The following is a 20,630-nucleotide window of genomic DNA, read 5'->3' as shown; positions in this document are numbered from 1 at the left end:
TGCAATTTAAAATTCGCAGAATATGGGATTGATGCATCTGGGTGATTATTCCTTATTTGCGATTACCAATTTTCTAATCGCAAATAAGGAATTTTAAGAAATCGCAAAAAAATTGCGAATTTCTACATACATGCCATTTTGCAATTCCCAAATAGCGATTCCTTAAAAATCGCCATTTGGAAATTGCAAAAGGGTATGTTGATACATCTAGCCCTGAATGGTGAAAATACAAGCAGCATTGAAAGGAAGAAAAACTCCTGATGATTTCCTCTCCAAATACTCTTACAAATACTAGTTTTTAAACCTCAGACTAAAAAAGACAGGCATTTATCCTAATGAGCAAGCTAGAGGAGACCTGATTAGGACAGCATATAAAACTTTAGCGTGGGCTCATGCTGGCATCAGTGCTACTGTATCACTGCTACAGCAATGATACTGGTGACCTTTTTTACCGAGGAATGTGAAAAAGTACATTCAGCAATGTAACATTTGTCAACAGATAAAGCACTACTGCTGTAAGACCGTCAACTACTACCCTCCTGATAGCCGATAAACCATTCCGTGTCATTTTCCTTTAAACATGTTGACCCACTGCCAATAGTTAACCAATATAAATACTTATTGGTTGTAGTTGATTCCTGCTCTAAATTCCTTTGGGGCCCCACAAAAGACTGCCACTGCTCTAGCAGTCTTAATAGACTTGCAGTGCATAATAGAAATGATAGCAGTTCACACTTTTCTTTCAGACAACTGTTATGCATTCACCACTAAGGGGCATATGTAGGTAGGCGCTTGTGATTCGCAAACGCCGGAAGTCGTAGAATTCTGGCGTTTGCGAATGTTTTGGTATGTAGGTCCACATCGCAAAATAAGGAATCGCAAAAATTGCGATTCCTTATTTTGCTCAAGCATTTAAGGAATCAAATTTTTGCTATTCCTTAAATGCTATGTAGGGGTGCCTTTAAAATAGCGATTTGGGCTTAAGGAATCGCAAAATACCACCTACTCCTTGTAGATGGTATTTTGTGATTTCCTTTCAAAATGAATTTTAAAAAAAAATTCAAAGTGCCAGGGCATGTCTGTGCGCCACATGTACTTACAGGCACATTCCAGGGGTGCAACAGGTGTCCTTTGGACACCCTGGCACCCTTGGAATTGCGATTCTCAAATTGCGATTTTCTCATAGAAAATCGCAATTTGAGAATGTATCCCCATTCATTCCTATGGGCCTCTTGGCCCATAGGAATGAATGGGACACTCATTCCTTAATTGCGATTCGCAATTTGCTAATCGCAATTAAGGAATTTTTGAGATTCACAAAAAAATTGCGAATTTTTACCTACATTCCATTTTGCAATTCTCAAATAGCGATTCCGTAAAAATCGCTATTTAAGAATCGCAAAATGTGAATTACCTACATATTCCCCTTAGGCATTTATTAATCTTTTGTCTGTTCTGTTAGTATAAGTGCTATTGTCATGCCCTTCGTCTACTGAATTGAAATGTTTATTCAAGCGAGCCAACAGCTTGTTGAACCGAGCCTTGAGTGCTAGAACATTGGACGCCACAAATTGTATGGAGTTCACTGAGTGTTGCATAACTTGCTGGTCCCCCTACCACACTTTCTTTCGTGTTCCAATGTATGTACTTGATCTCTATGTCCCTGGCAGAATGGCAGAGTCCAAAAGTGATTTGCCTGACCCCGTTTCACAATTTATTTTGCTGCAGAATACTCTGACTCCACCACTGAAGTTCAAGCTGCTGATGTGTGGCTTCTGTGTGTGGGAGGGCTAGTTCAGGAATGCATCGATGACAAACAAGACTTCAGGCCTTTTTACAAACCACCTTTTCCAGTTCTTGGGATAGAGTGCACATGCACTGTAATCTTGCAGCCACTTCCTGGTGCAAGAAAAACAGTAACTTGTTAATCGATCACATTAAAAAGCACTTTGTGACTATGTTCAGCTGTGCACCACCAACACCAAAGTGCCTTCAGGTTAGTCTAGTACATGGGTACTCACAAACTTTCTCTCAGGGGCCAAATTTACAGTGTGGTTTGTGGCCGAGGGCCGCACCGCTGGGGGCGGGGTCAGTGGGGGAGGGTGGCGGGGCTAGAGCAAAAAAAAAAAAAAAACTGTGACCATGAGGTGGAACACAGGCCCCTGCAGTGGACGCTTATGTCCACTGAGCCACCAGACTGGGCATACACACATCTCTTTCTCTCTGTCTTTCTCTCTGTCTTTCTCTCTGTCTTTCTCTCTTTCTCTTTCTCTCTTTCTCTTTCTCTCTCCCTCTCTCTTCCCCTCTCTCTGTCTCCCTCTGTCTCTCTGTCTAGGTCTGTCTCTGCCTCTATCTGTCTGTCCCTGTGTCTGTCTGTCCCTGTCTCTGTCTCCGTCTCCCTCTATTTGTCTCTGTCTCTGACTCTGTCTGTCTGCCCCTGACCCTGTCTCTGCCTCTATCTGTCTCTGTCTGTCACTGCCTGTCTCCTTCTCTCTCTCTGTCTCATTCTCTCTCTTTGTCTCATTCTCTCTCTTTGTCTCCTTCTCTCTCTTTGTCTCCTTCTCTCTCTTTGTCTCCTTCCCTCTCTTTGTCTCCTTCTCTCTCTTTGTCTCCTTCTCTCTCTTTGTCTCCTTCCCTCTCTCTGTCTCCTTCCCTCTCTCTGTCTCCTTCCCTCTCTCTGTCTCCTTCCCTCTCTCTGTCTCCTTCCCTCTCTCTCTGTCTCCTTCCCTCTCTCTCTGTCTCCTTCCCTCTCTCTCTGTCTTCTTCCCTCTCTCTCTCCTTCCCGCTCTGTCTCCTTCCCGCTCTGTCTCCTTCCCGCTCTGTCTCCTTCCCGCTCTGTCTCCTTCCCGCTCTCTGTCTCCTTCCCGCTCTCTGTCTCCTTCCCGCTCTCTGTCTCCTTCCCGCTCTCTGTCTCCTTCCCGCTCTCTGTCTCCTTCCCGCTCTCTGTCTCCTTCCCGCTCTCTCTGTCTCCTTCCCGCTCTCTCTGTCTCCTTCCCGCTCTCTGTCTCCTTCCCGCTCTCTGTCTCCTTCCCTCTCTCTCTGTCTCCTTCCCTCTCTCTCTGTCTCCTTCCCTCTCTGTCTCCTTCCCGCTCTCTGTCTCCTTCCCTCTCTCTGTCTCCTTCCCTCTCTCTCTGTCTCCTTCCCGCTCTCTGTCTCCTTCCCGCTCTCTGTCTCCTTCCCGCTCTCTGTCTCCTTCCCGCTCTCTCTGTCTCCTTCCCGCTCTCTCTGTCTCCTTCCCGCTCTCTGTCTCCTTCCCGCTCTCTGTCTCCTTCCCGCTCTCTGTCTCCTTCCCGCTCTCTGTCTCCTTCCCGCTCTCTGTCTCCTTCCCGCTCTCTGTCTCCTTCCCGTTCTCTGTCTCCTTCCCGTTCTCTGTCTCCTTCCCGCTCTCTGTCTCCTTCCCGCTCTCTGTCTCCTTCCCGCTCTCTGTCTCCTTCCCGCTCTCTGTCTCCTTCCCGCTCTCTGTCTCCTTCCCGCTCTGTCTCCTTCCCGCTCTGTCTCCTTCCCGCTCTCTGTCTCCTTCCCGCTCTCTGTCTCCTTCCCGCTCTCTGTCTCCCCCTCCCTCTGTCTCCCCCTCCCTCTGTCTCCCCCTCCCTCTGTCTCCCCCTCCCTCTGTCTCCCCCTCCCTCTGTCTCCCCCTCCCTCCCTCTGTCTCCCTCTGTCTCCCTCTGTCTCCCCCTGTCTCCCTCTGTCTCCCTCTGTCTGTCTTCCCCTCCCTCTGTCACCCTCCCTCTGTCACCCTCCCTCTGTCACCCTCCCTCTGTCACCCTCCCTCTGTCACCCTCCCTCTGTCACCCTCCCTCTGTCACCCTCCCTCTGTCTCCCCCTCCCTCTGTCTCCCCCTCCCTCTGTCTCCCCCTCCCTCTGTCTCCCCCTCCCTCTGTCTCCCCCTCCCTCTGTCTCCCCATCCCTCCCTCTGTCTCCCCATCCCTCCCCCTGTCTCCCCCTGTCTCCCCCTGTCTCCCTCTGTCTCCCTTCCCCTCCCTCTGTCTGTCTTCCCCTCCCTCTGTCACCCTCCCTCTGTCACCCTCCCTCTGTCACCCTCCCTCTGTCACCCTCCCTCTGTCACCCTCCCTCTGTCACCCCCTCCCTCTGTCACCCCCTCACTCTGTCACCCCCTCCCTCTGCCTCCCCCTCCCTCTGCCTCCCCCTCCCTCTGTCACCCTCCCTCTCCCTCTGTCACCCTCCCTCTCCCTCTGTCACCCTTCCCCTCCCTCTGTCACCCTCCCTCTCCCTCTGTCACCCTCCCTCTCCCTCTGTCACCCTCCCCCTCCCTCTGTCACCCTCCCCTCCCTCTGTCACCCTCCCCTCCCTCTGTCACCCTCCCTCTGTCACCCTCCCTCTGTCACCCTCCCCCTCCCTCTGTCACCCTCCCCCTCCCTCTGTCTCCCCCTCCCTCTGTCACCCTCCCCCTCCCTCTGTCTCCCTCCCCCTCCCTCTGTCTCCCCCTCCCTCTGTCTTTTCCTCCCTCTCCCTCTGTCTCCCCCTCCCTCTGTCTCCCCCTCCCTCTGTCTCCCCCTCCCTCTGTCTCCCCCTCCCTCTGTCTTTTCCTCTGTCTCCCTCTGTCTCCCTCCCTCTGTTACTCTCTGTCACCTCACCCTGTGTGTGGCAGCCCCAGGTGAGACAGCCTCCCAGGCACACACACAGCCGCACCCCAGTACTTCACAGGTCTTTAAAAGACCATTTACTGTCTAATGAAGCTTTGTTGTATTTCATCTCTTCTTAGCCCCCTGCAGCTCTGCTCTGCTTATCGCCGGAATCGCCCGGCCCCCATAGAGCAGAGTGTCTCGGAGTCCACGCTGCTACTGCGGTGTTTGCTGACACTCTTTTAAAAAAAAAAAAACACAGGTACAATGTTTGCAAGGTCCGCGGGCCGCCAAGGGAGGCTTGCCGGGCCGTACTAGGAGTACCCGTGGTCTAGTACATCCTGCTCCTACTCTGTAAATAACCTCAATATGAGTACAGGCGAATTGAAATCATAGGCCCTATTCGGGGAATGGATGAGCCTGCTGTGTCCAGCTTTAGTCCCATCATCAAATACGGATCCAGACGTGGTGTAAGCATCAACGTCAACAATGGAACCTGCTGCAACCTCAGCTACAATTGCTACTGCTGCAATCTAATGTGCACCACTGATCTAATATACGTCTTTTTAAATGCTACCAATGCAAGACATTGCCCTAGGTGGAAATGAACCAGACCTAGATCTTTGAACCCGATCTGTTTTCCTTTTGTCTCGCTAAGAAACACAAGAATTGTCCACTTCTGCAAACAATCAACACTTCAGATGAATTTGTAACTGTTGCAGGGGCTGTGGATGACATACCTGCTCATCATGGTCCTAGATTTGAATCTTTGCTGCAATGTCATTGATCCTTTTGTGGCCTATAATGTTTAATATTTTATTGATGGTGCATGGACACTATTGCTCTGAAAGTTGAACACAATGTCCTGTGATTCAGAAATTGCAATTGCATCCTTCAATTCACGGAGCTCAAAGGGACTACCATGTTAACATCTGTACATGCTCTTTTCATGATGGTGTTTTGTGGAAAAAAGTCTTATCTATACCTGAACTCTACAGAAATCATTCAAATTTCTTATTTTTTGAGAGCCTCATTGGATGACACTGTCACACAAGACCCTATTGCAAGTTCATAGGTAGGCTGTGGGGTTTTAGGTTTAAACCTATAATAACTGATAAAACCCCACTGAAAGAAAAATAGCCCTCACCGGTGAAAACATATAAACACTGATAAAACACCTGCACAACCACAAACTAAATGCCAGTCAAAGAAAGGAAAAAGAAAGTGAAAAAAGTAATTTTGGGCCAGAATCGGTAATGTGGGATGTAGGTGGCACTGAAAACAGCGCCACAGGCCCTTAAGAATTCGTTGTTTACCATCAAATACAATTTGATGGTAAATAAGAATTCCTGTGTACATGCACATCTGTGCATGTACACATGTGCCATGTGGCACACATACATGTGTGTCACATGTCACACAAGCCTAAATCAGGGGTGCAACAGGGTGTCAAAGTGACTCCCTGTCCCCCTTCTCAATTCGGTAATTTTACCGAATCGGTATTTACCGATTCGGTAATTACCGAATCTTAACGATTCGGTAATTTTTACCGATTTTTTTATGTACATAGCATTTACCTATTCGAAAATACAGATTCGGTAAAATTCGGTATTTTCGAATCAGTAAATCAAAATTACCTACATATGGCCCTTGGTTCTTACCGAAGGGTTCAATAAAATATAACTTTGTTATAGAAGCTAGCAGTAAGAAAGACTGGCTAACATTATTCTGCTTGAGGTTTGTTCTTTAGGGATGCCACAAAAATATTGTTTCTTCTTCCTTTTACTTTTTTTCAGTTTTATGGCCTTTGGTCTAAAGATGCAGGGTTTAGTTTCATGTTTTAGGTCTAGTTTAATTATTTTATAAACTGTAGAGAATCAGGACATATCAAACTCATATTTTATATTTTCGCTGCATTTGATTCTTTCACTGATAGGTAAAATGGCTGGTTTAATAAAAATCTTTCCTAATATGTGTCATCACATTTACCCACAGAGAATGGGTAAAAATCCTTAATACATCGGACCATAGTTTCTAGTGGGTCAGTATTGATAGTAGGTGAATTGCAAACACCTCAGGCTTTAAACATTAAATGCAGGGTATATTGACAAGTATATATAACACCAAGCATCTAGGATAGTGATGAAAACGGGACACCAGACTTTTGGAAAACATGGAACGCAGTGTCACTTGCTATGCTCTGCAAAAAAGATTCTTTCCAAGTTCAACAAAGATTGGAGTGATATTGTTTGTATTTGCAGAGATTCAGCTACGTATATAAAACATTTGTGTGATGACTTGTCAAAATTGATACCCGAGCTGAAACGATTCCCTGTAGGAGATCCTTGCCACTTGTTAGATGGTATGCTGAAAGCATCTTTACAATCTTCAGAGTTAATGAGGGATGCTATTAACTTTTTAGTCCATTCTGGTGCACTGTTTTCTTATGCCCAGGAACTAAAACACAAATATTTATCATTTTGTGCATTATGCGGCAGCAAGAAAGAGTCATCCCAACTGTGTCCCTTAGCTGATGGTTCTCAGCCCAAGGGGCTATGAATGCTGAGAGGGCCTTTTCACAAAAGTTTACATGGGAAGGAAAGCATGAGCGCACATGACCAAAGACTCACTGAAGAAGTATTGTATGGTGTACTACAATAAGATTCATTTTCAAAAATCTCTTTGGACCTCATATACACTATACGTACACTGTCTATATACCATGTTCTTTCAGTGCAGAAAACAAGCAAAGATAAAAGCAAAATATTCCATAAACACCGGAAAAACACTTTTTCTGTTGGTTTTAGTGGCGTAAAATGTGTAACCACTGATAACAACTGTTTTTTAAGATATTGAAAACACTGAAAAAACCCCACCAGAATTTACCAAAAATAGAAACTGAAAACAGGACAGCCTATTCATAGGACATAAATTCTATTAAACAACTGATAACTGATTTGAGTTTGTATACTTCATTGGACAAGGAAGATGCATATTATGATGCAGATAATCATCCAGTCCACCCCTAAATCCCCTTTTTCTCACTGTCTGGAAGCAATACACAAACCACAACAGCAGAACCATTCACAGTCATGTGACCCAGGACACTGGCAGAATAGACAAATGGTTGGGACAAGAAAATGCCAACTTTCTAAAGGTGCCATTTTTAGAATTCTAACTTAAACCCCAACTTTACCATTAAAGGCAATTTTAAATTACAATTAATTTGAGTGTAAACAGCATCTCTATCGGTTTACAATCCAAAGTTAGCACTTATTAAATGTAATAAGCTAACCCGATGTTAGTCAATGGGAACAATAGGCGTTAAAACAGCGAAAATGGACTTTAGGACTTTTTAAATACAAAACAACGTGCCATATGAGCCTTTAGGAATTAACTTATGGTCCACTTATAAATATTACAAAGGAAGGTTTAGGCCTGGCAAAAGATTTATTTTGTCAGGCCGAAGTGCCAGGCCTGCGTTATGATTTAAATAGCCACATTAACAGCTGTGCTGCAGCTCGCTAGTAGCATTTAATTTACAGGCCCCAGGTATCTTTAGTACCCTATAGAAGGGACTTGCAGGTAAATGAAATGTCCCAATCAGGTGTAAGCCAATTTTGCAATGTTTAAAAGGAAGAGCTCCTTACATTGGTTTACAAAGTAAACGTGCAAAGAGTCCAAATCTGGGGGTGACCCTGCTAAAAGGGCCAGGCCCAACAGCTGTGGTAAGTATCTCAATGCAAGGAGTAGCCCCTACGAGGACTGCTTAATCTCCTTGCTTCAGAGTGACTCATAAAGGGGGGGGGGGTTCTTTCTTGGGAAAGAAGTACATTAAATGAGATAAGTGATGCATAAATCCATACGTGGAATGTGGGAGGGACAACGCCCTCTTGAGGTTGTATGTGCAATGTGCTTATGAAGTTTTAGTTTCAGGTGGGATGCATCCCATCCAAACATTTTCATGTCTGCATCCATATGTAAGAGGACCAAATCTGGAACCAGGAATATGAACACTACAAATTATTGTAGCGGGGTTTAATAACCAACTTTATAATTTAGACTCTACCTAGCAGAGACAGGTTGGGCTGTGACAGCAGCCAAAGTTGTCCGGTTTTAGCAATTAATGAAAGAATGAAACTGGGACATGCAAAGAGCATAACCACTCAAACCGAGCACCCTGGTGCTAAGCTCACACACAGATCCTATTTACATCGACTGATGCAAGAGAATTAAATGAGGAGACTAGTTAGATTAGACCATGACACAAATCAACTGGAGCAGAGCAGAAAACAACCATGTTTTGAGGTTCTTCTTAAAACTGACTTTATTCGTTATAAGTCGAAGAGGACCCGGAAGTTGGTTCCAGGCCTTAGAAACTACAATGGCGAAGGATTTTCCTCTGATTGGCTTTAGTCTGAAGGTGAGGACATGTTAACAGATTGTAGTTTGATGATCTGAGAGTTCTCCTAAGCCTATATTGTGAAAAACAATTGGATAGGTATTTTGGACCCGTAGCATGAAAAGGCCTAGAATCTAAGACCAGTGTTTTCAAAAGAACTCTATTGTGGATAGGCAGCCAATGTAAATCTTTAAGCATTTTAGAAGCAGAACTATTACAGGGAAGTCACAGCACCTAGCTGCTGAGCTCTGGACAAACTGTATCCTGTGGAGAAGCTGTTTAGAAACGCCCAAGTAGAGGCTGTTACATTAGTCCGGCCATGATGTTCTAAGCGCAAAGACCACTGGTTTTCTGGTGGCCTAGAGGACAAAGTTGATGATTTTTAAAAAAGATTTGTTAAGAGAAAAGCATGTTCCGGCCATTGACAATACTTGGGGTGAAAAAGAAGAAAACATAATCATATTTAATTCCTAAGCTTCTGGCAAGCTCTACCGGAGGAGGGGGAGGCGCAGAGTCAGGCCACCAGATTTTGGGGGAAAGCACATTGTTTCTCAAATAAGAGTATTTCAGTTTTGTCTGTGTTGCATTTCAAATGGTTATTTTCCATCCAGTGAATAATGTTAGTAAAACAGTTTTTAAAGTTCAGTTCTGTCCCAAAGGAGTTTTTGTCCACCGATAATATAAGTTGGGTATAATCGGCATAGGAGGTAGCTGAAATACCAATTGAGCTGATCAATGATATAAGGTGGGTGCATGTACATGTTGAATAACAAGGGGCTGAGAGAAGAGCCCTGTGGGATACCAAAAGATAAGACTTTCTCCTCAGAAGAGAACTACCCAATCTTTTGTCTTCTGCCTGCAGGAAGAAATTTGAACCAGGCATTGCCTAAGATCCCAGTTTCCAAGAGATGCTGAAGGACTATGAATATGAGATGGTATTGAATGCTGATGAAAGATTTAAAAGAACCAGAACAGCATTTTGTCCACCATCCAGCATGATAACAGTGATATATTATCCTTGACCATCTAATCTGTCCACATGTTAATGATAACCCCTAGGTAATTGAGATTCGTCAAGTCCCATTTCCTATCTCATTCACTGAGGCATGCTTCCGTTGTATGGTGCAACATGGATAAGGCCTCACAATTTTCCCTCGTCAACTTTATATCTGAAGAAATGTGAAAAGTGTTGGCTGACCGACACCATAGTAGGTTGTGCTCGATCATGCCTAGTAAGAATCAATAGTATGTCACCCACTTTGAGGAATAATTTAACATTTCTCTGGGGTGTCTGTATCCCATGTATGGTCTTGGAGCAGTGTATGACCATGGACAAGGGCTCTAATGCTGCAAGGAACAACAATGGAGAGTGAGGAAAACCCTGGTGGGCACCATGGTGGAATGGAATGGATCTTGACATGAAACCTCAGCAAGTCACCCGTGCTATCAGTTCCCTGTATATCCATTTAACGATGGAAATTCGTTTACACTCTATAGAAAATTGCCCCAGTGCTCTGAGAAGTTACCCTCATCTGATCTCAAATGCCTTCCCGGCATCCTAGGATAAGAAATTTGAGGGAATGTTTCATGTTCTCTGTAGGAAGTGTGTAAGGATCTGAGGGGATTTCTCAGACCTGTCCAGCTCAAAGCCTACCTGAAAGATTTGTGTGAAAGAGGGTTGTGTTATGCTCAGGCATGGGTCCTGTACTGACTATGCTACATGGCTGAAGATATACCTTACTGATGAGAACTAAGCATGTTGAAACCGGTCTAGGGTTGTTTGTGTTTCCATCTGGAGAGGCCTCGCTTGGCATTTTTGAGCAGCCAAGACTGGTTTGCATCAATCGTTGCAACAATTACCGAACATGAACTGAGTGGCTGGGAAGCCTGAAAGACCAGTGTCCGCCGGGCCTTAGATGGGTCTAGCTGTGAAATCTGAGAGGTCTGCCATTGATCATGGCGAGGTATTCAAATTCGCAACTGAATGCAGGAAGGAGGCGAGGCTGGCAGTAACCATGACCGTGCCTCCTAGGTCCTGCTGTTAATGCAGTCTGAAAATACAATACCGAGAAGGGAGCGGCCAACAGAAACTGTAAGCAGGCTCTGGGAGGCAGACTCCAGCTGTAACTCCCTCAGCCAGGCTCTACCTCAGAGTCGCGTCTCTTTGTTACTCTGTCAAAGGTGTTTCACTTGCTACTCTACCCTGAAGCACCCTCCTTCTTAGATGTTTCCGCTGTCACCTTTAGAAAAGGCTGTATTCAAATATGCCCTGTTGTAAAGAACGTTAAGTTATATACAGGAAAAGTCCAACTAGATATTGACTTTGTTTTTGCTGCAATAGTGACAAGTCAATGAAAATCTTGCCATCATGAACCAAACAAACCTAACATTTTGCAGGATCCTCTTCTCACCTAATCACACCCAAGTCGCAAATGTACACAAAGCCATCTGAGGCAGTAAGCATTTTTGTACACTGAGTGTATGGAGATGAAATGATACATTATCACACCCCACGGTACGTTTTAAGGCTGAAATTAGAACATGTCCATGCCAAGGACTAATAATGTTTTAGAGACCTTTGCTTAGCCGGAAGACTACACCATCTCTTCTAAACCTCACATTGAGCCTGGTATATGTATGCAACTTTATATGTGTGATGTCATGTATGAAGTCAGGATCATGGCATGCACCATTACCCGGCAGCCAACCTGCACCGGGCTTGGACTTTAGGCACATTGTATTAACAGTAGTCCCGTAGCTCTGTGTCAGGTACCCTTTTGGGTACTGGGCTTGTCCAATTGCAATTCCATGTTCCCAGGGCATTGACCTTCAGTGACTAATGGGCAGGTTCTTAAGACAACATTTTTAGTGTGTCCACAAAACCAAAATCTCCTATGGGACTAGCTCATATAAATGTAGGAATTGTGTAGCATGTATATTCTTCCCCAAATCCCTAAACTGCATGAAAACTATCAAGGCCAAATTTAGGAGGAGAAATGTATGTTTGGAAACAATGGACCTAAGTGTGGACCCCATATGCAGAACAAGTGCAGGGTGCGTATTAGAGCCAGAGTTGTAGAATAAGGAGAAATCCACCATACGGATAATATAGAATGTAGACATGAATGTCATCAGATATTCAAAATGTACAATTGTGACTCCTCCAAACTAATGTAACCATTTTTTGTGATGACGTAAGGGAAGTTTAAATCTTGTTGGGTATTGCTGCTGTCCTATTTTATAATCCGTTATGCCTACCTTACCCCCTCCATGACTAAAGCAGACGTTGTTATGATGCCACCCTATTTGTGTTACCTGGTACTCAATTTGACTGACTAAGGAGTTGTATAACCTGCTTTATATTTGGGCTTCTAGACAAAACTGAATTCTCTAGTTTTAATTTCCAACTTGTGAGTCAAAGTGAGAGATGTCTATAAAATGATCTTTGTGGATATTCCAAAAACATTGTATGGATTCTCACAAAAAGCACAGAAGGCGTATAGAATCCAGAGGACTTTTTCTTCATGTTTAGCTTTGGACTAGTATTTGGCACGTATGTAGAAATTTAAATTGCAAACACAGCTAGCCCCTTAAAATGTAAATCAATTTCTCACGTATTTTCTGAAATGTTATGTGAAGATTTATCAAATTGGGCAAACTACATTGACGGTGAACTTCTGTGGCTACGACATGTACGATTAGGGGATCTAAAGAGCAATGTTTATGTAAGTTTCATGTATTCTTTCTGGGTGAGGCACATTTTAACACATTTGAAAGGGTCAGAGGCCATATAATATTAAAACCATTTTTTTTTTTTTGGAAAACCTTTATTCAAAAAATAAGGAGATACATGCGCAGGCCCACAACCATCATGGCCGGCCGCAAAGACAAGCAATGAAAAACAGGAGAAATGCAGATCAATCGGCAAACAGGATATGTGAATTACAACAGAAGCGGTTGTGAGGCCTGTAACACAGGATATGAGGTTTTCACTTTTAAATTTAAAGAAGAGTAGGGGCTGCAACAACAAGGACATAGCACCTCACATTAAAAACACACAAGAGACAAGGGGGACACACCCCAGTTGCAGTCTGAGGCGGGCTATGACTGTAGTAACTAAATAATCAAGGCAGCCGTGACGGTAATGCGAAACAATGGGCCAGAATACAATAAACAACGTTCCTAAATACCACCCCGGAGGGCCCACCCCAAAGAAACGAGAGACAGGGGCTTTTGGAGAAGCCCGAAAAAGAGATAAGGTGCGAGACCAAGAGACAGCCAACCCTACTAAAGAGGAAAGAACCCTCCCAAAGCCAGAAAAGAGCGATAGGGACCATAGAACAAAACAAACTAAAATAACAAACCCCCCCACACCCGCCACCCTGCACCCCTGTAATGGCTACGGCCTAACCCACTAACAGCGTGCCTGTCGCCCCGAAACTACCCCACAGAAGGAAAAAGTACAAGAAGTGGAGGAGGAGGGAAATGAACGACAAAGGAAGTAACATAAGTTCGGTGAAATGTCATAGATTCAGACCCGATAGCCGAGAGGGCGGGCCATACAAAAGGATACCCACAAGTGGAACAGCCCAAATACAATCCCACCGAACCACAGTGACCCGCCCATGAAGCGAGCGATGTCAACAAAATTTCAAAAAAGATAAGAACACAAGCAATGATCCTCCCAGGGAACCCAAACCCCCTACTCCAAAGGGAAATAAAACCGGAGGAGGGCCAAAATTACGTGTCCGAAACAGCCAGTCAGGATATTCCCAGCCGCCCCACCCCCGACCTCGAAGTAAAGCATATCCAACGTCTAGCTCCCCCATCTGCCCATCACAGTATCAGCAAAGCAAACAACAGTAAACAAAAAGAAAAAGCATTTTCAGCCTTGTCCCTTTCGATCCAACGTGCCAACGAGGTGCAATAGTAAAACAGCCTTCCAGAATGGAGTAAACAGCCGCAGGGACCACAACAGAACAAGGCGCTGTCCACCAATACCTGTCCAGCACAGAGTCATATGGTCCACAGATGTACAAAGAAGGCCAGTGCGCAGCAGCAGTCCTCCAAAGTTAAACAGTCGAAGTATAAGCAACATGCCCAGGACACAATAGTAAAAATCGCCGGCAGATCCCGAAGAGGTTGCAAGACATGGTGCCCAGAGGCGACGTCCCAGCCGCTGTATCAGTCCGGGAATCCCACATCTCTCCGTAGCTATAGCAGACAGGGCCGCAGCGGTATCCAGCTCTCGCACCTCCAGCGCCTCCATGTGTCTCTGGATAGGCTGCTCACAATAATCGAGCCTTGGGTGTGGCGAAGCGCTCCGCATATGAACGCCATCTTGGTCAGTCGAGAATAGCGCAGACAAAATGGCATCTAGTCGGCCCCCAGGTCCCGGGCATTATCACACACAACAGCTCGCAGGGTAACCAGAGCGCCCAAAATATCGCAGGTCTTCAAGGGCACCTCAGGAGATGAGGATGCTGTATCACCTTGTACACGGGACTCGAAGACGAGTGGCAGCCCTCGAGCCCGTCCACCGGCATCCCCCTTCAATAGCCCGTCATCCCATCGGCGCCCCGACAAGCATATCCAGGTCTTGGGGACATGGGCAGCACACTCCATACTGACGCTACACACGGTGGTAGTGCGGCGCCGGCCGTCTTAAACACCCTCAGCAGTAGGTCAGGCCATCAATTGCAATGTCCGATCGCTGGACTAAAAATGGCCCCCTTCACAGCACCGGAAAAGAAAGGGCTTCCAGAGTCGTCTAGGGGGAAGAATACAAATGTATCACTGGCGGCTGCGACGTTGAGCTAGCGTGGTGGTGAATAGGAGAGAAGCGCACCGCTGCGGAAAACTCCGAGCGGCAGCAGCTCTCTGCCGGCCGATTCTGCGCTGCCTTCAGCGGCCACCGTTGTCGTAATCGGGGCCGGCCGGCTCCGAGAACAAAGACCCAGTCGCCGCCATTAAACACCAGAGCGGAAACAAGGACGCTCTACCAGTCCTGCCACAGGGAGCACGTCGGGGAGCATACCGCCGGATTCAGCATCACTTCCCAAGTCCAATACCATAACGCGAATACAGGATAAATTGCAGGATGGGCAACGGTACGGAAGGAAGACGAGCGGGTCGGCGGAGCCGAGGGTTTAGGCGGCCATCATGGTTGCAGGCTAGGCTCCTCCTCCTAAAACCATTTTTAAATCTGTTGAGTGGGTTATGAGAACCGTCAATTTCTAAACATTCATGTGCCCACTATCTAAAATGTGTAAATCAGAATCCAAAGCTCAAACAGGGGAGGCTCAAGTTTGGTAGAATTATTTTCTTACTGATCTGCATTTTTGACTCAAGAAAATGCCATTAATGGACAGTCAAATGGATTACTTTTATTTCACCATTCTTCATTAAACTTTCTGGAAAAAACTTTTGGTTGCTAAGATTCTTTTTACTAATATGGCCAACTGTTTCCAGGCACCCTGAAAAAATATTAAAGATATTTGACGCTGGATTAGAACAGCACAGGTGAATTTTCTAACATATGCAGATTGCACTCTGTATTTAATGTGCACAGTGCACAAATCTATGTCTTGTATGATTGCTCCATCTTAAGATGCCTACATATTATTGGGACTTCTAGATAAATCTTTAGATAAGTAACACATTATGTATTGGATGAAAGGATCGTATAGTCCTTTTATCAAATTCAGAAGGCCTATGCCTTATCCCACTAGTAATAAACACACCAGGATTACATCCCAGCCACACACTATTTCTTACAGCTGGATTAATTCTCTTTCCTAGTTTCGTCGTGATGGAACAGATTTGGACGTCCTTGTTGCATGGGCAGAAAAATACCAATACGCGTATCCAGTATGGTTTGGAGGATTCTCAACATTTTTATTCATTGTTCATCCTGAATATGCTAAGGCAATGCTTGGCAGAGGAGGTAAGACAGTATATTTTATTTCTTATGAATACATTGTTTGCAACTTATTTCTAGATAATCCGTATCCATCCAGAAACATTTATTTAAAAAGTTTGGGAAATGAGTTTGTAAATTCTGAAGTACCAGAGTAGATTTCAGAGACCTTGTTCCATCTTCTACTATTTTTATCCCATGCATGTGCATTATTCACAAGCTAAGATGTGATAATGTGAGATACCATGCACTGCTTGACATTGCTAATTAAGTCCCTGACCTGTAGAGGCCACTACTGAAGTCAAAAGAATAATTGAGTTACTCGAGGGTTGGCCTCTGACACCGGTGGCCCCAATTAGCTCCAAGGTCTGTTTGGTGGTCACCCAGGTGATCAGTGCCCAACTTGGAGACCATCTGGGACCATCAAAGTACGTTTACGAGTTTCCAAATAGGTAGACAGAATTATGCAGCCACCTGGAGTATACCACTGACCAAACCGCTTAGTGAGCTGATGGTCTTATGATGTAAATGTGTGTCAAACCTACAAGCCATATGTGAACTCTCTGTGTGTTGACTTATCATGTTATCTATGTTATCTATTGTACATGAAGTGTACACTGGAGATCAGGTAGGTGATTAAAGTAGGGTTTATTCAGAGAACGAGATAAGTATCAAGCCTCCTGCCTCAGCAACCGCCAGGTCGGAATGCAGGGAATCTGGAATCGACTGCATGCAATGCATGATTCCAGATTCCACATTCCATGGTGAGAGGCAGGAGATACAACGAGAATACAACATATCCTCTCTTCTTAATGAACAAAGTAAAATTCATATAATAACACATTTGAGACAAGAAAGAAGCATGTAAGCTTTACATTTGGAACAGAATGTCTTTGCAGAGTGTAGGCACTCTGAAGGAGCACAAACATATCTAAGCAATAAAATCACTAATGGTAATAAAGGATGGCAATAAGTGCATTATGCAAACGCGAGTAAACTTGTAATATATGAAAATACATTATCCAATCCTAATCTATAGTGTAACAAGTAATGATCAAATATGAGCATGCAAGACAGGTAAGGGTAAGAATTAATACAACACAAAGTTATCAAACTTCCTGGGAGTACTACGCTGTCTTGAGGAACGAGGATCTACTTGGGCAGGCAGACTGACTCGCTCGTTAATTCGTTCAGATCGTTCACCTCCACTATGGATGATATTGGGATTTACCTTGACTCCAGGACCATTGGAACATGAAGCACTCTCAGAATCATACGAGGCATTCTTGTCAACACCACCACTCCCTTTCGCAAATAGAGCAATCCTTCTAAAGTTCCAATTCTGGCCATTCTCAAGTACAACATGCCACTTGTGCACTTCTTTGACTTTGAAAGGATCTGAAAACTTGTTCGCACCAGACTCCTTTCTACCTAACTTAATTTTGACATAATCACCAACATCGACCTTACCAACCTTCCCTTTGAAGCCACATCTGTCAGGCCCAGAATCAGCATTAGGGGAGCACTCAAACCCTTGAGACTTAAGTTCCAACAACCACTGAGGAATCATCTTAGTCTTGGGAATTCTACTACGCATGGTCACAAAGGGAACCTTATTAGTCACACTATGAACCGTGGTATTGTAAGACCAAACAGCTTCCTCCACAGCATTACGAACACTTCGTTGACCTTGTATTGCCAGTTGAATAACGCCTTTGATAAGTCTGTTCATGCGCTCGACAATGCCGTTCCCCTGTGGATTATATAAGGACGTATGCATGTGTCTAATACCATGGTTGGAGAGAAAAATTTGCATGGAGGAGGATGTCAATTGTGTACCGTTGTCTGTCAACAATATGCACGGAAAACTTTCTTTCATAAAAACCGACCTAAGGTATCTAATCACACTCTCCGTGGTTATATTCCTCATGAATTCAACGCTTAACCATCGAGAACACACATCCACTAGTACAGTTGCAAACCGACAATCAGTGGGCAAGTAGTCCATAGGACCGATAAAGTCCAAACAAACCTTGCTCCAAGGTAAATCTTCACAGCTGGAGATAGACCCCAAGGGACGTGAATGTACTTTTAATCTTTTTTCACTCTCCTTGCACATCATACAGTTCTCTACCCAACGTCTTACATCATCATCTAGACCTGGCCACCAAAAGTTGGTCTTGAGGCGTTTACTAGTCATGCTCTGACCAAGGTGACCTTCATGGGCCAGAGTAAATAACCTTTTCTTCAGTGTATTAGGAGGTACAAATCTTTCCCCTCGCAAAACAAAATCATCAGAGCTTCCACCCCAACCGGATGGCATTAATCAATTCTGCGAAATCAGAATCGGCTAAAACAGCTTGATGCCACTCTTCTCTAGTTATAGAATTGAAACCATTTGAGCAAACGTCACTGAAATCATCAATCAAGCACACAGTTTCATCATCAAAATCATAGCATTCCCCACAATCAACAGGGAGACGGGACAAGCAATCCGCTTGAACGTTCTTCCATCCAGAGATGTGCTGCAGCGAGAAATCATACTCTTGTAACCTTGCAGCAAACCTCATGAGCCGAGGAGAACCTTTACTCGCACCCCCGGGTGAAAGTATCTTGAGGAGGGGCTTGTGATCTGTTCTCAGCGAAAAGTGTGAGCCCCATACATAAGTACGAAAGTGCGACACACCCCAAACAGCAGCTAACGCTTCACGTTCTATGACTGCATAGTTGCGTTCAGGAACCGTTAAGGTGCGTGAAGCGAAAGCTACTGTTTTCTCCGTGTCACCCTTCCTCTGAGAAAGAACAGCACCAATGCCATAAGCGCTTGCATCGACAGTCACAAACGTATCTCTACCTGGTTCATATGTGGAGAGAATACCTGCATTGACAATCTCTAACTTGATCGTTTCAAAGGAATCAGATTGCATAGGACCCCATTCAAATTGAACACCTTTCTTGAGAAGTAATCTCAAAGCTTCAGTCTTGTGAGAAAAATTGTGGACAAACTTAGAATAATATTCCACTAGCCCCAGAAACGATTTCAATTGCTCTTTGTTCGAAGGAAGGGGAGCACACCTGATGGCTTTCAACAAATCCTCCTTGGGTTTGACACCCGCATGTGATATAGTGTAACCTAGGTAATCTATTTCTGTTAACATGAATTGACATTTATCTTTTCTAAGAGTGAGGCCTGCATCAGAAAAGATATGTAACACTTTGGCCAGGTTATCGTTGTGTACAGATTCATTAATTCCTGTCACCAAAACATCATCTTGAAAATAATGAACTTGCTTTAGGTTCCCAAATAAAGAATGCATCATTCGTTGAAATACGCTGGCTGCGGAAGCCAACCCAAAGGGCAATCTTTTAAATTGGAATACCCCCTCGACTGTGACAAATGCAGTAAATTCCCTGGACTTAGGGTGAAGAACTACTTGGTGATATGCTGAACGGAGGTCTAGTTTACTAAAAAATTTCGCCTTGTCCATTAGCAGTACCATTTCGGAAATATTAGGGAGTGGGAATTTGTCTACTACTATGTTCTGATTGAGGGACCTAAGGTCCACACAAAAACGCAGTTTTCCATCTTTTTTTTAGTAACGACCACAGGCGAAAGCCATTCTGAGACTTCTACAGGCTCTATAATATCCTGTTTTTGCATGTCATCTAACATGTCTTTCACTTCCTTGCGAATGGCAATGGGTATTCTCCTGAGAGTGTGTCTTACAGGAGAGGCATCTTTTTTAAGTTTAATAACATGCATGTAACCACCCAACTTGCCTAAATCTGTGCGAAAAACATCCGCAAATTTATCTAAAATAAAGTCAATACTATGACAATCATCAATTACTAAAACACTATCAGTTGAACGCGGGTCTAAAATAATGTGTAAATCGTACTGTTGTATCCAGCCCAAAATCGCCGGACCGTCATCTGAAATGTACACTTTACCATGGGAACATCTGCCTTTAAATTCGAATGAAGCATCCATAACGCCTTTAATGTTGATAATTTGCCCACTGTACCCTTTAGGAATTATGTCACTCACTTGGAGTGTTAAATCGGGCCAGTGTTTTTTAAATAAAGACATGGGAAATATGGAATGCATGGATCCTGGGTCAACAAGTAGCGTTATGGTGGCACCATTTACAATAAAATTGGCTTTCGGCCTTTGGAGACCAACACATAGACACGTTCCCATATCATCACAACCTTCAATGCATAGAGACATTTCATTGGGAACATATTCATCATCTACAAAGGCAACCTTATTCACGGAAGGCGACCTGCAGGCCTTGCTGATATGGCCCTTCCTTCCACATTTCATGCAGGTTTTGTCTCTGGCAAAACACCCTGCAAAATCGGCTGCGTGAGACATGCTGCCGCAGCGAAAACAACCCATAAATTTGCTTTTCCCAACTGAAGCAGTATTTCTGTTTCTCTGTCTATAATAGGATGTTTTGGGTTTAGTATCGGTAGAAACAGAGTTCTTAGGCTTTACATCTGTTGAGTTGAAATTCTTATCCATTTTGTTCACGACACATATGGAATCTTCCTTGTTCATATCTAAGCTGTGCATTTCTTCCATGCATTTGTCAGCTTCTTCTACTACTTTTGCAATGGCTATGGCCTCCGTTAAGCTTGGGTTCTTTGCAGCCCAAAGTTTTTGTTGCATCCTTTTGTTCTTGCATTGGACGATCAATTGGTCTCTGATCATCTGATCAGT

At 44.4% G+C, this 20,630-nt stretch overlaps 1 protein-coding gene across 1 annotated transcript in view; it reads left to right on the top strand.

The window, feature by feature from the left end:
* LOC144800095 (cytochrome P450 4B1-like) overlaps nt 1–20,630 on the top strand; it is a 315,429-nt gene that overhangs the window by 28,737 nt on the left and 266,062 nt on the right. Inside the window, exon 2 of the mRNA XM_078671653.1 lies at nt 15,787–15,931. Coding sequence (XP_078527779.1) covers nt 15,787–15,931 — 145 coding nt within the window. The remainder of the gene's footprint in view (nt 1–15,786; nt 15,932–20,630) is intronic.

Source organism: Lissotriton helveticus, chromosome 1_2 (assembly GCF_964261635.1).
Source record: "Lissotriton helveticus chromosome 1_2, aLisHel1.1, whole genome shotgun sequence".
In the NCBI taxonomy this organism is placed as follows: domain Eukaryota; kingdom Metazoa; phylum Chordata; class Amphibia; order Caudata; family Salamandridae; genus Lissotriton; species Lissotriton helveticus.
Note: the sequence above shows the minus strand (reverse complement) of the source record. Positions and strands in the feature narration are given on the sequence as shown.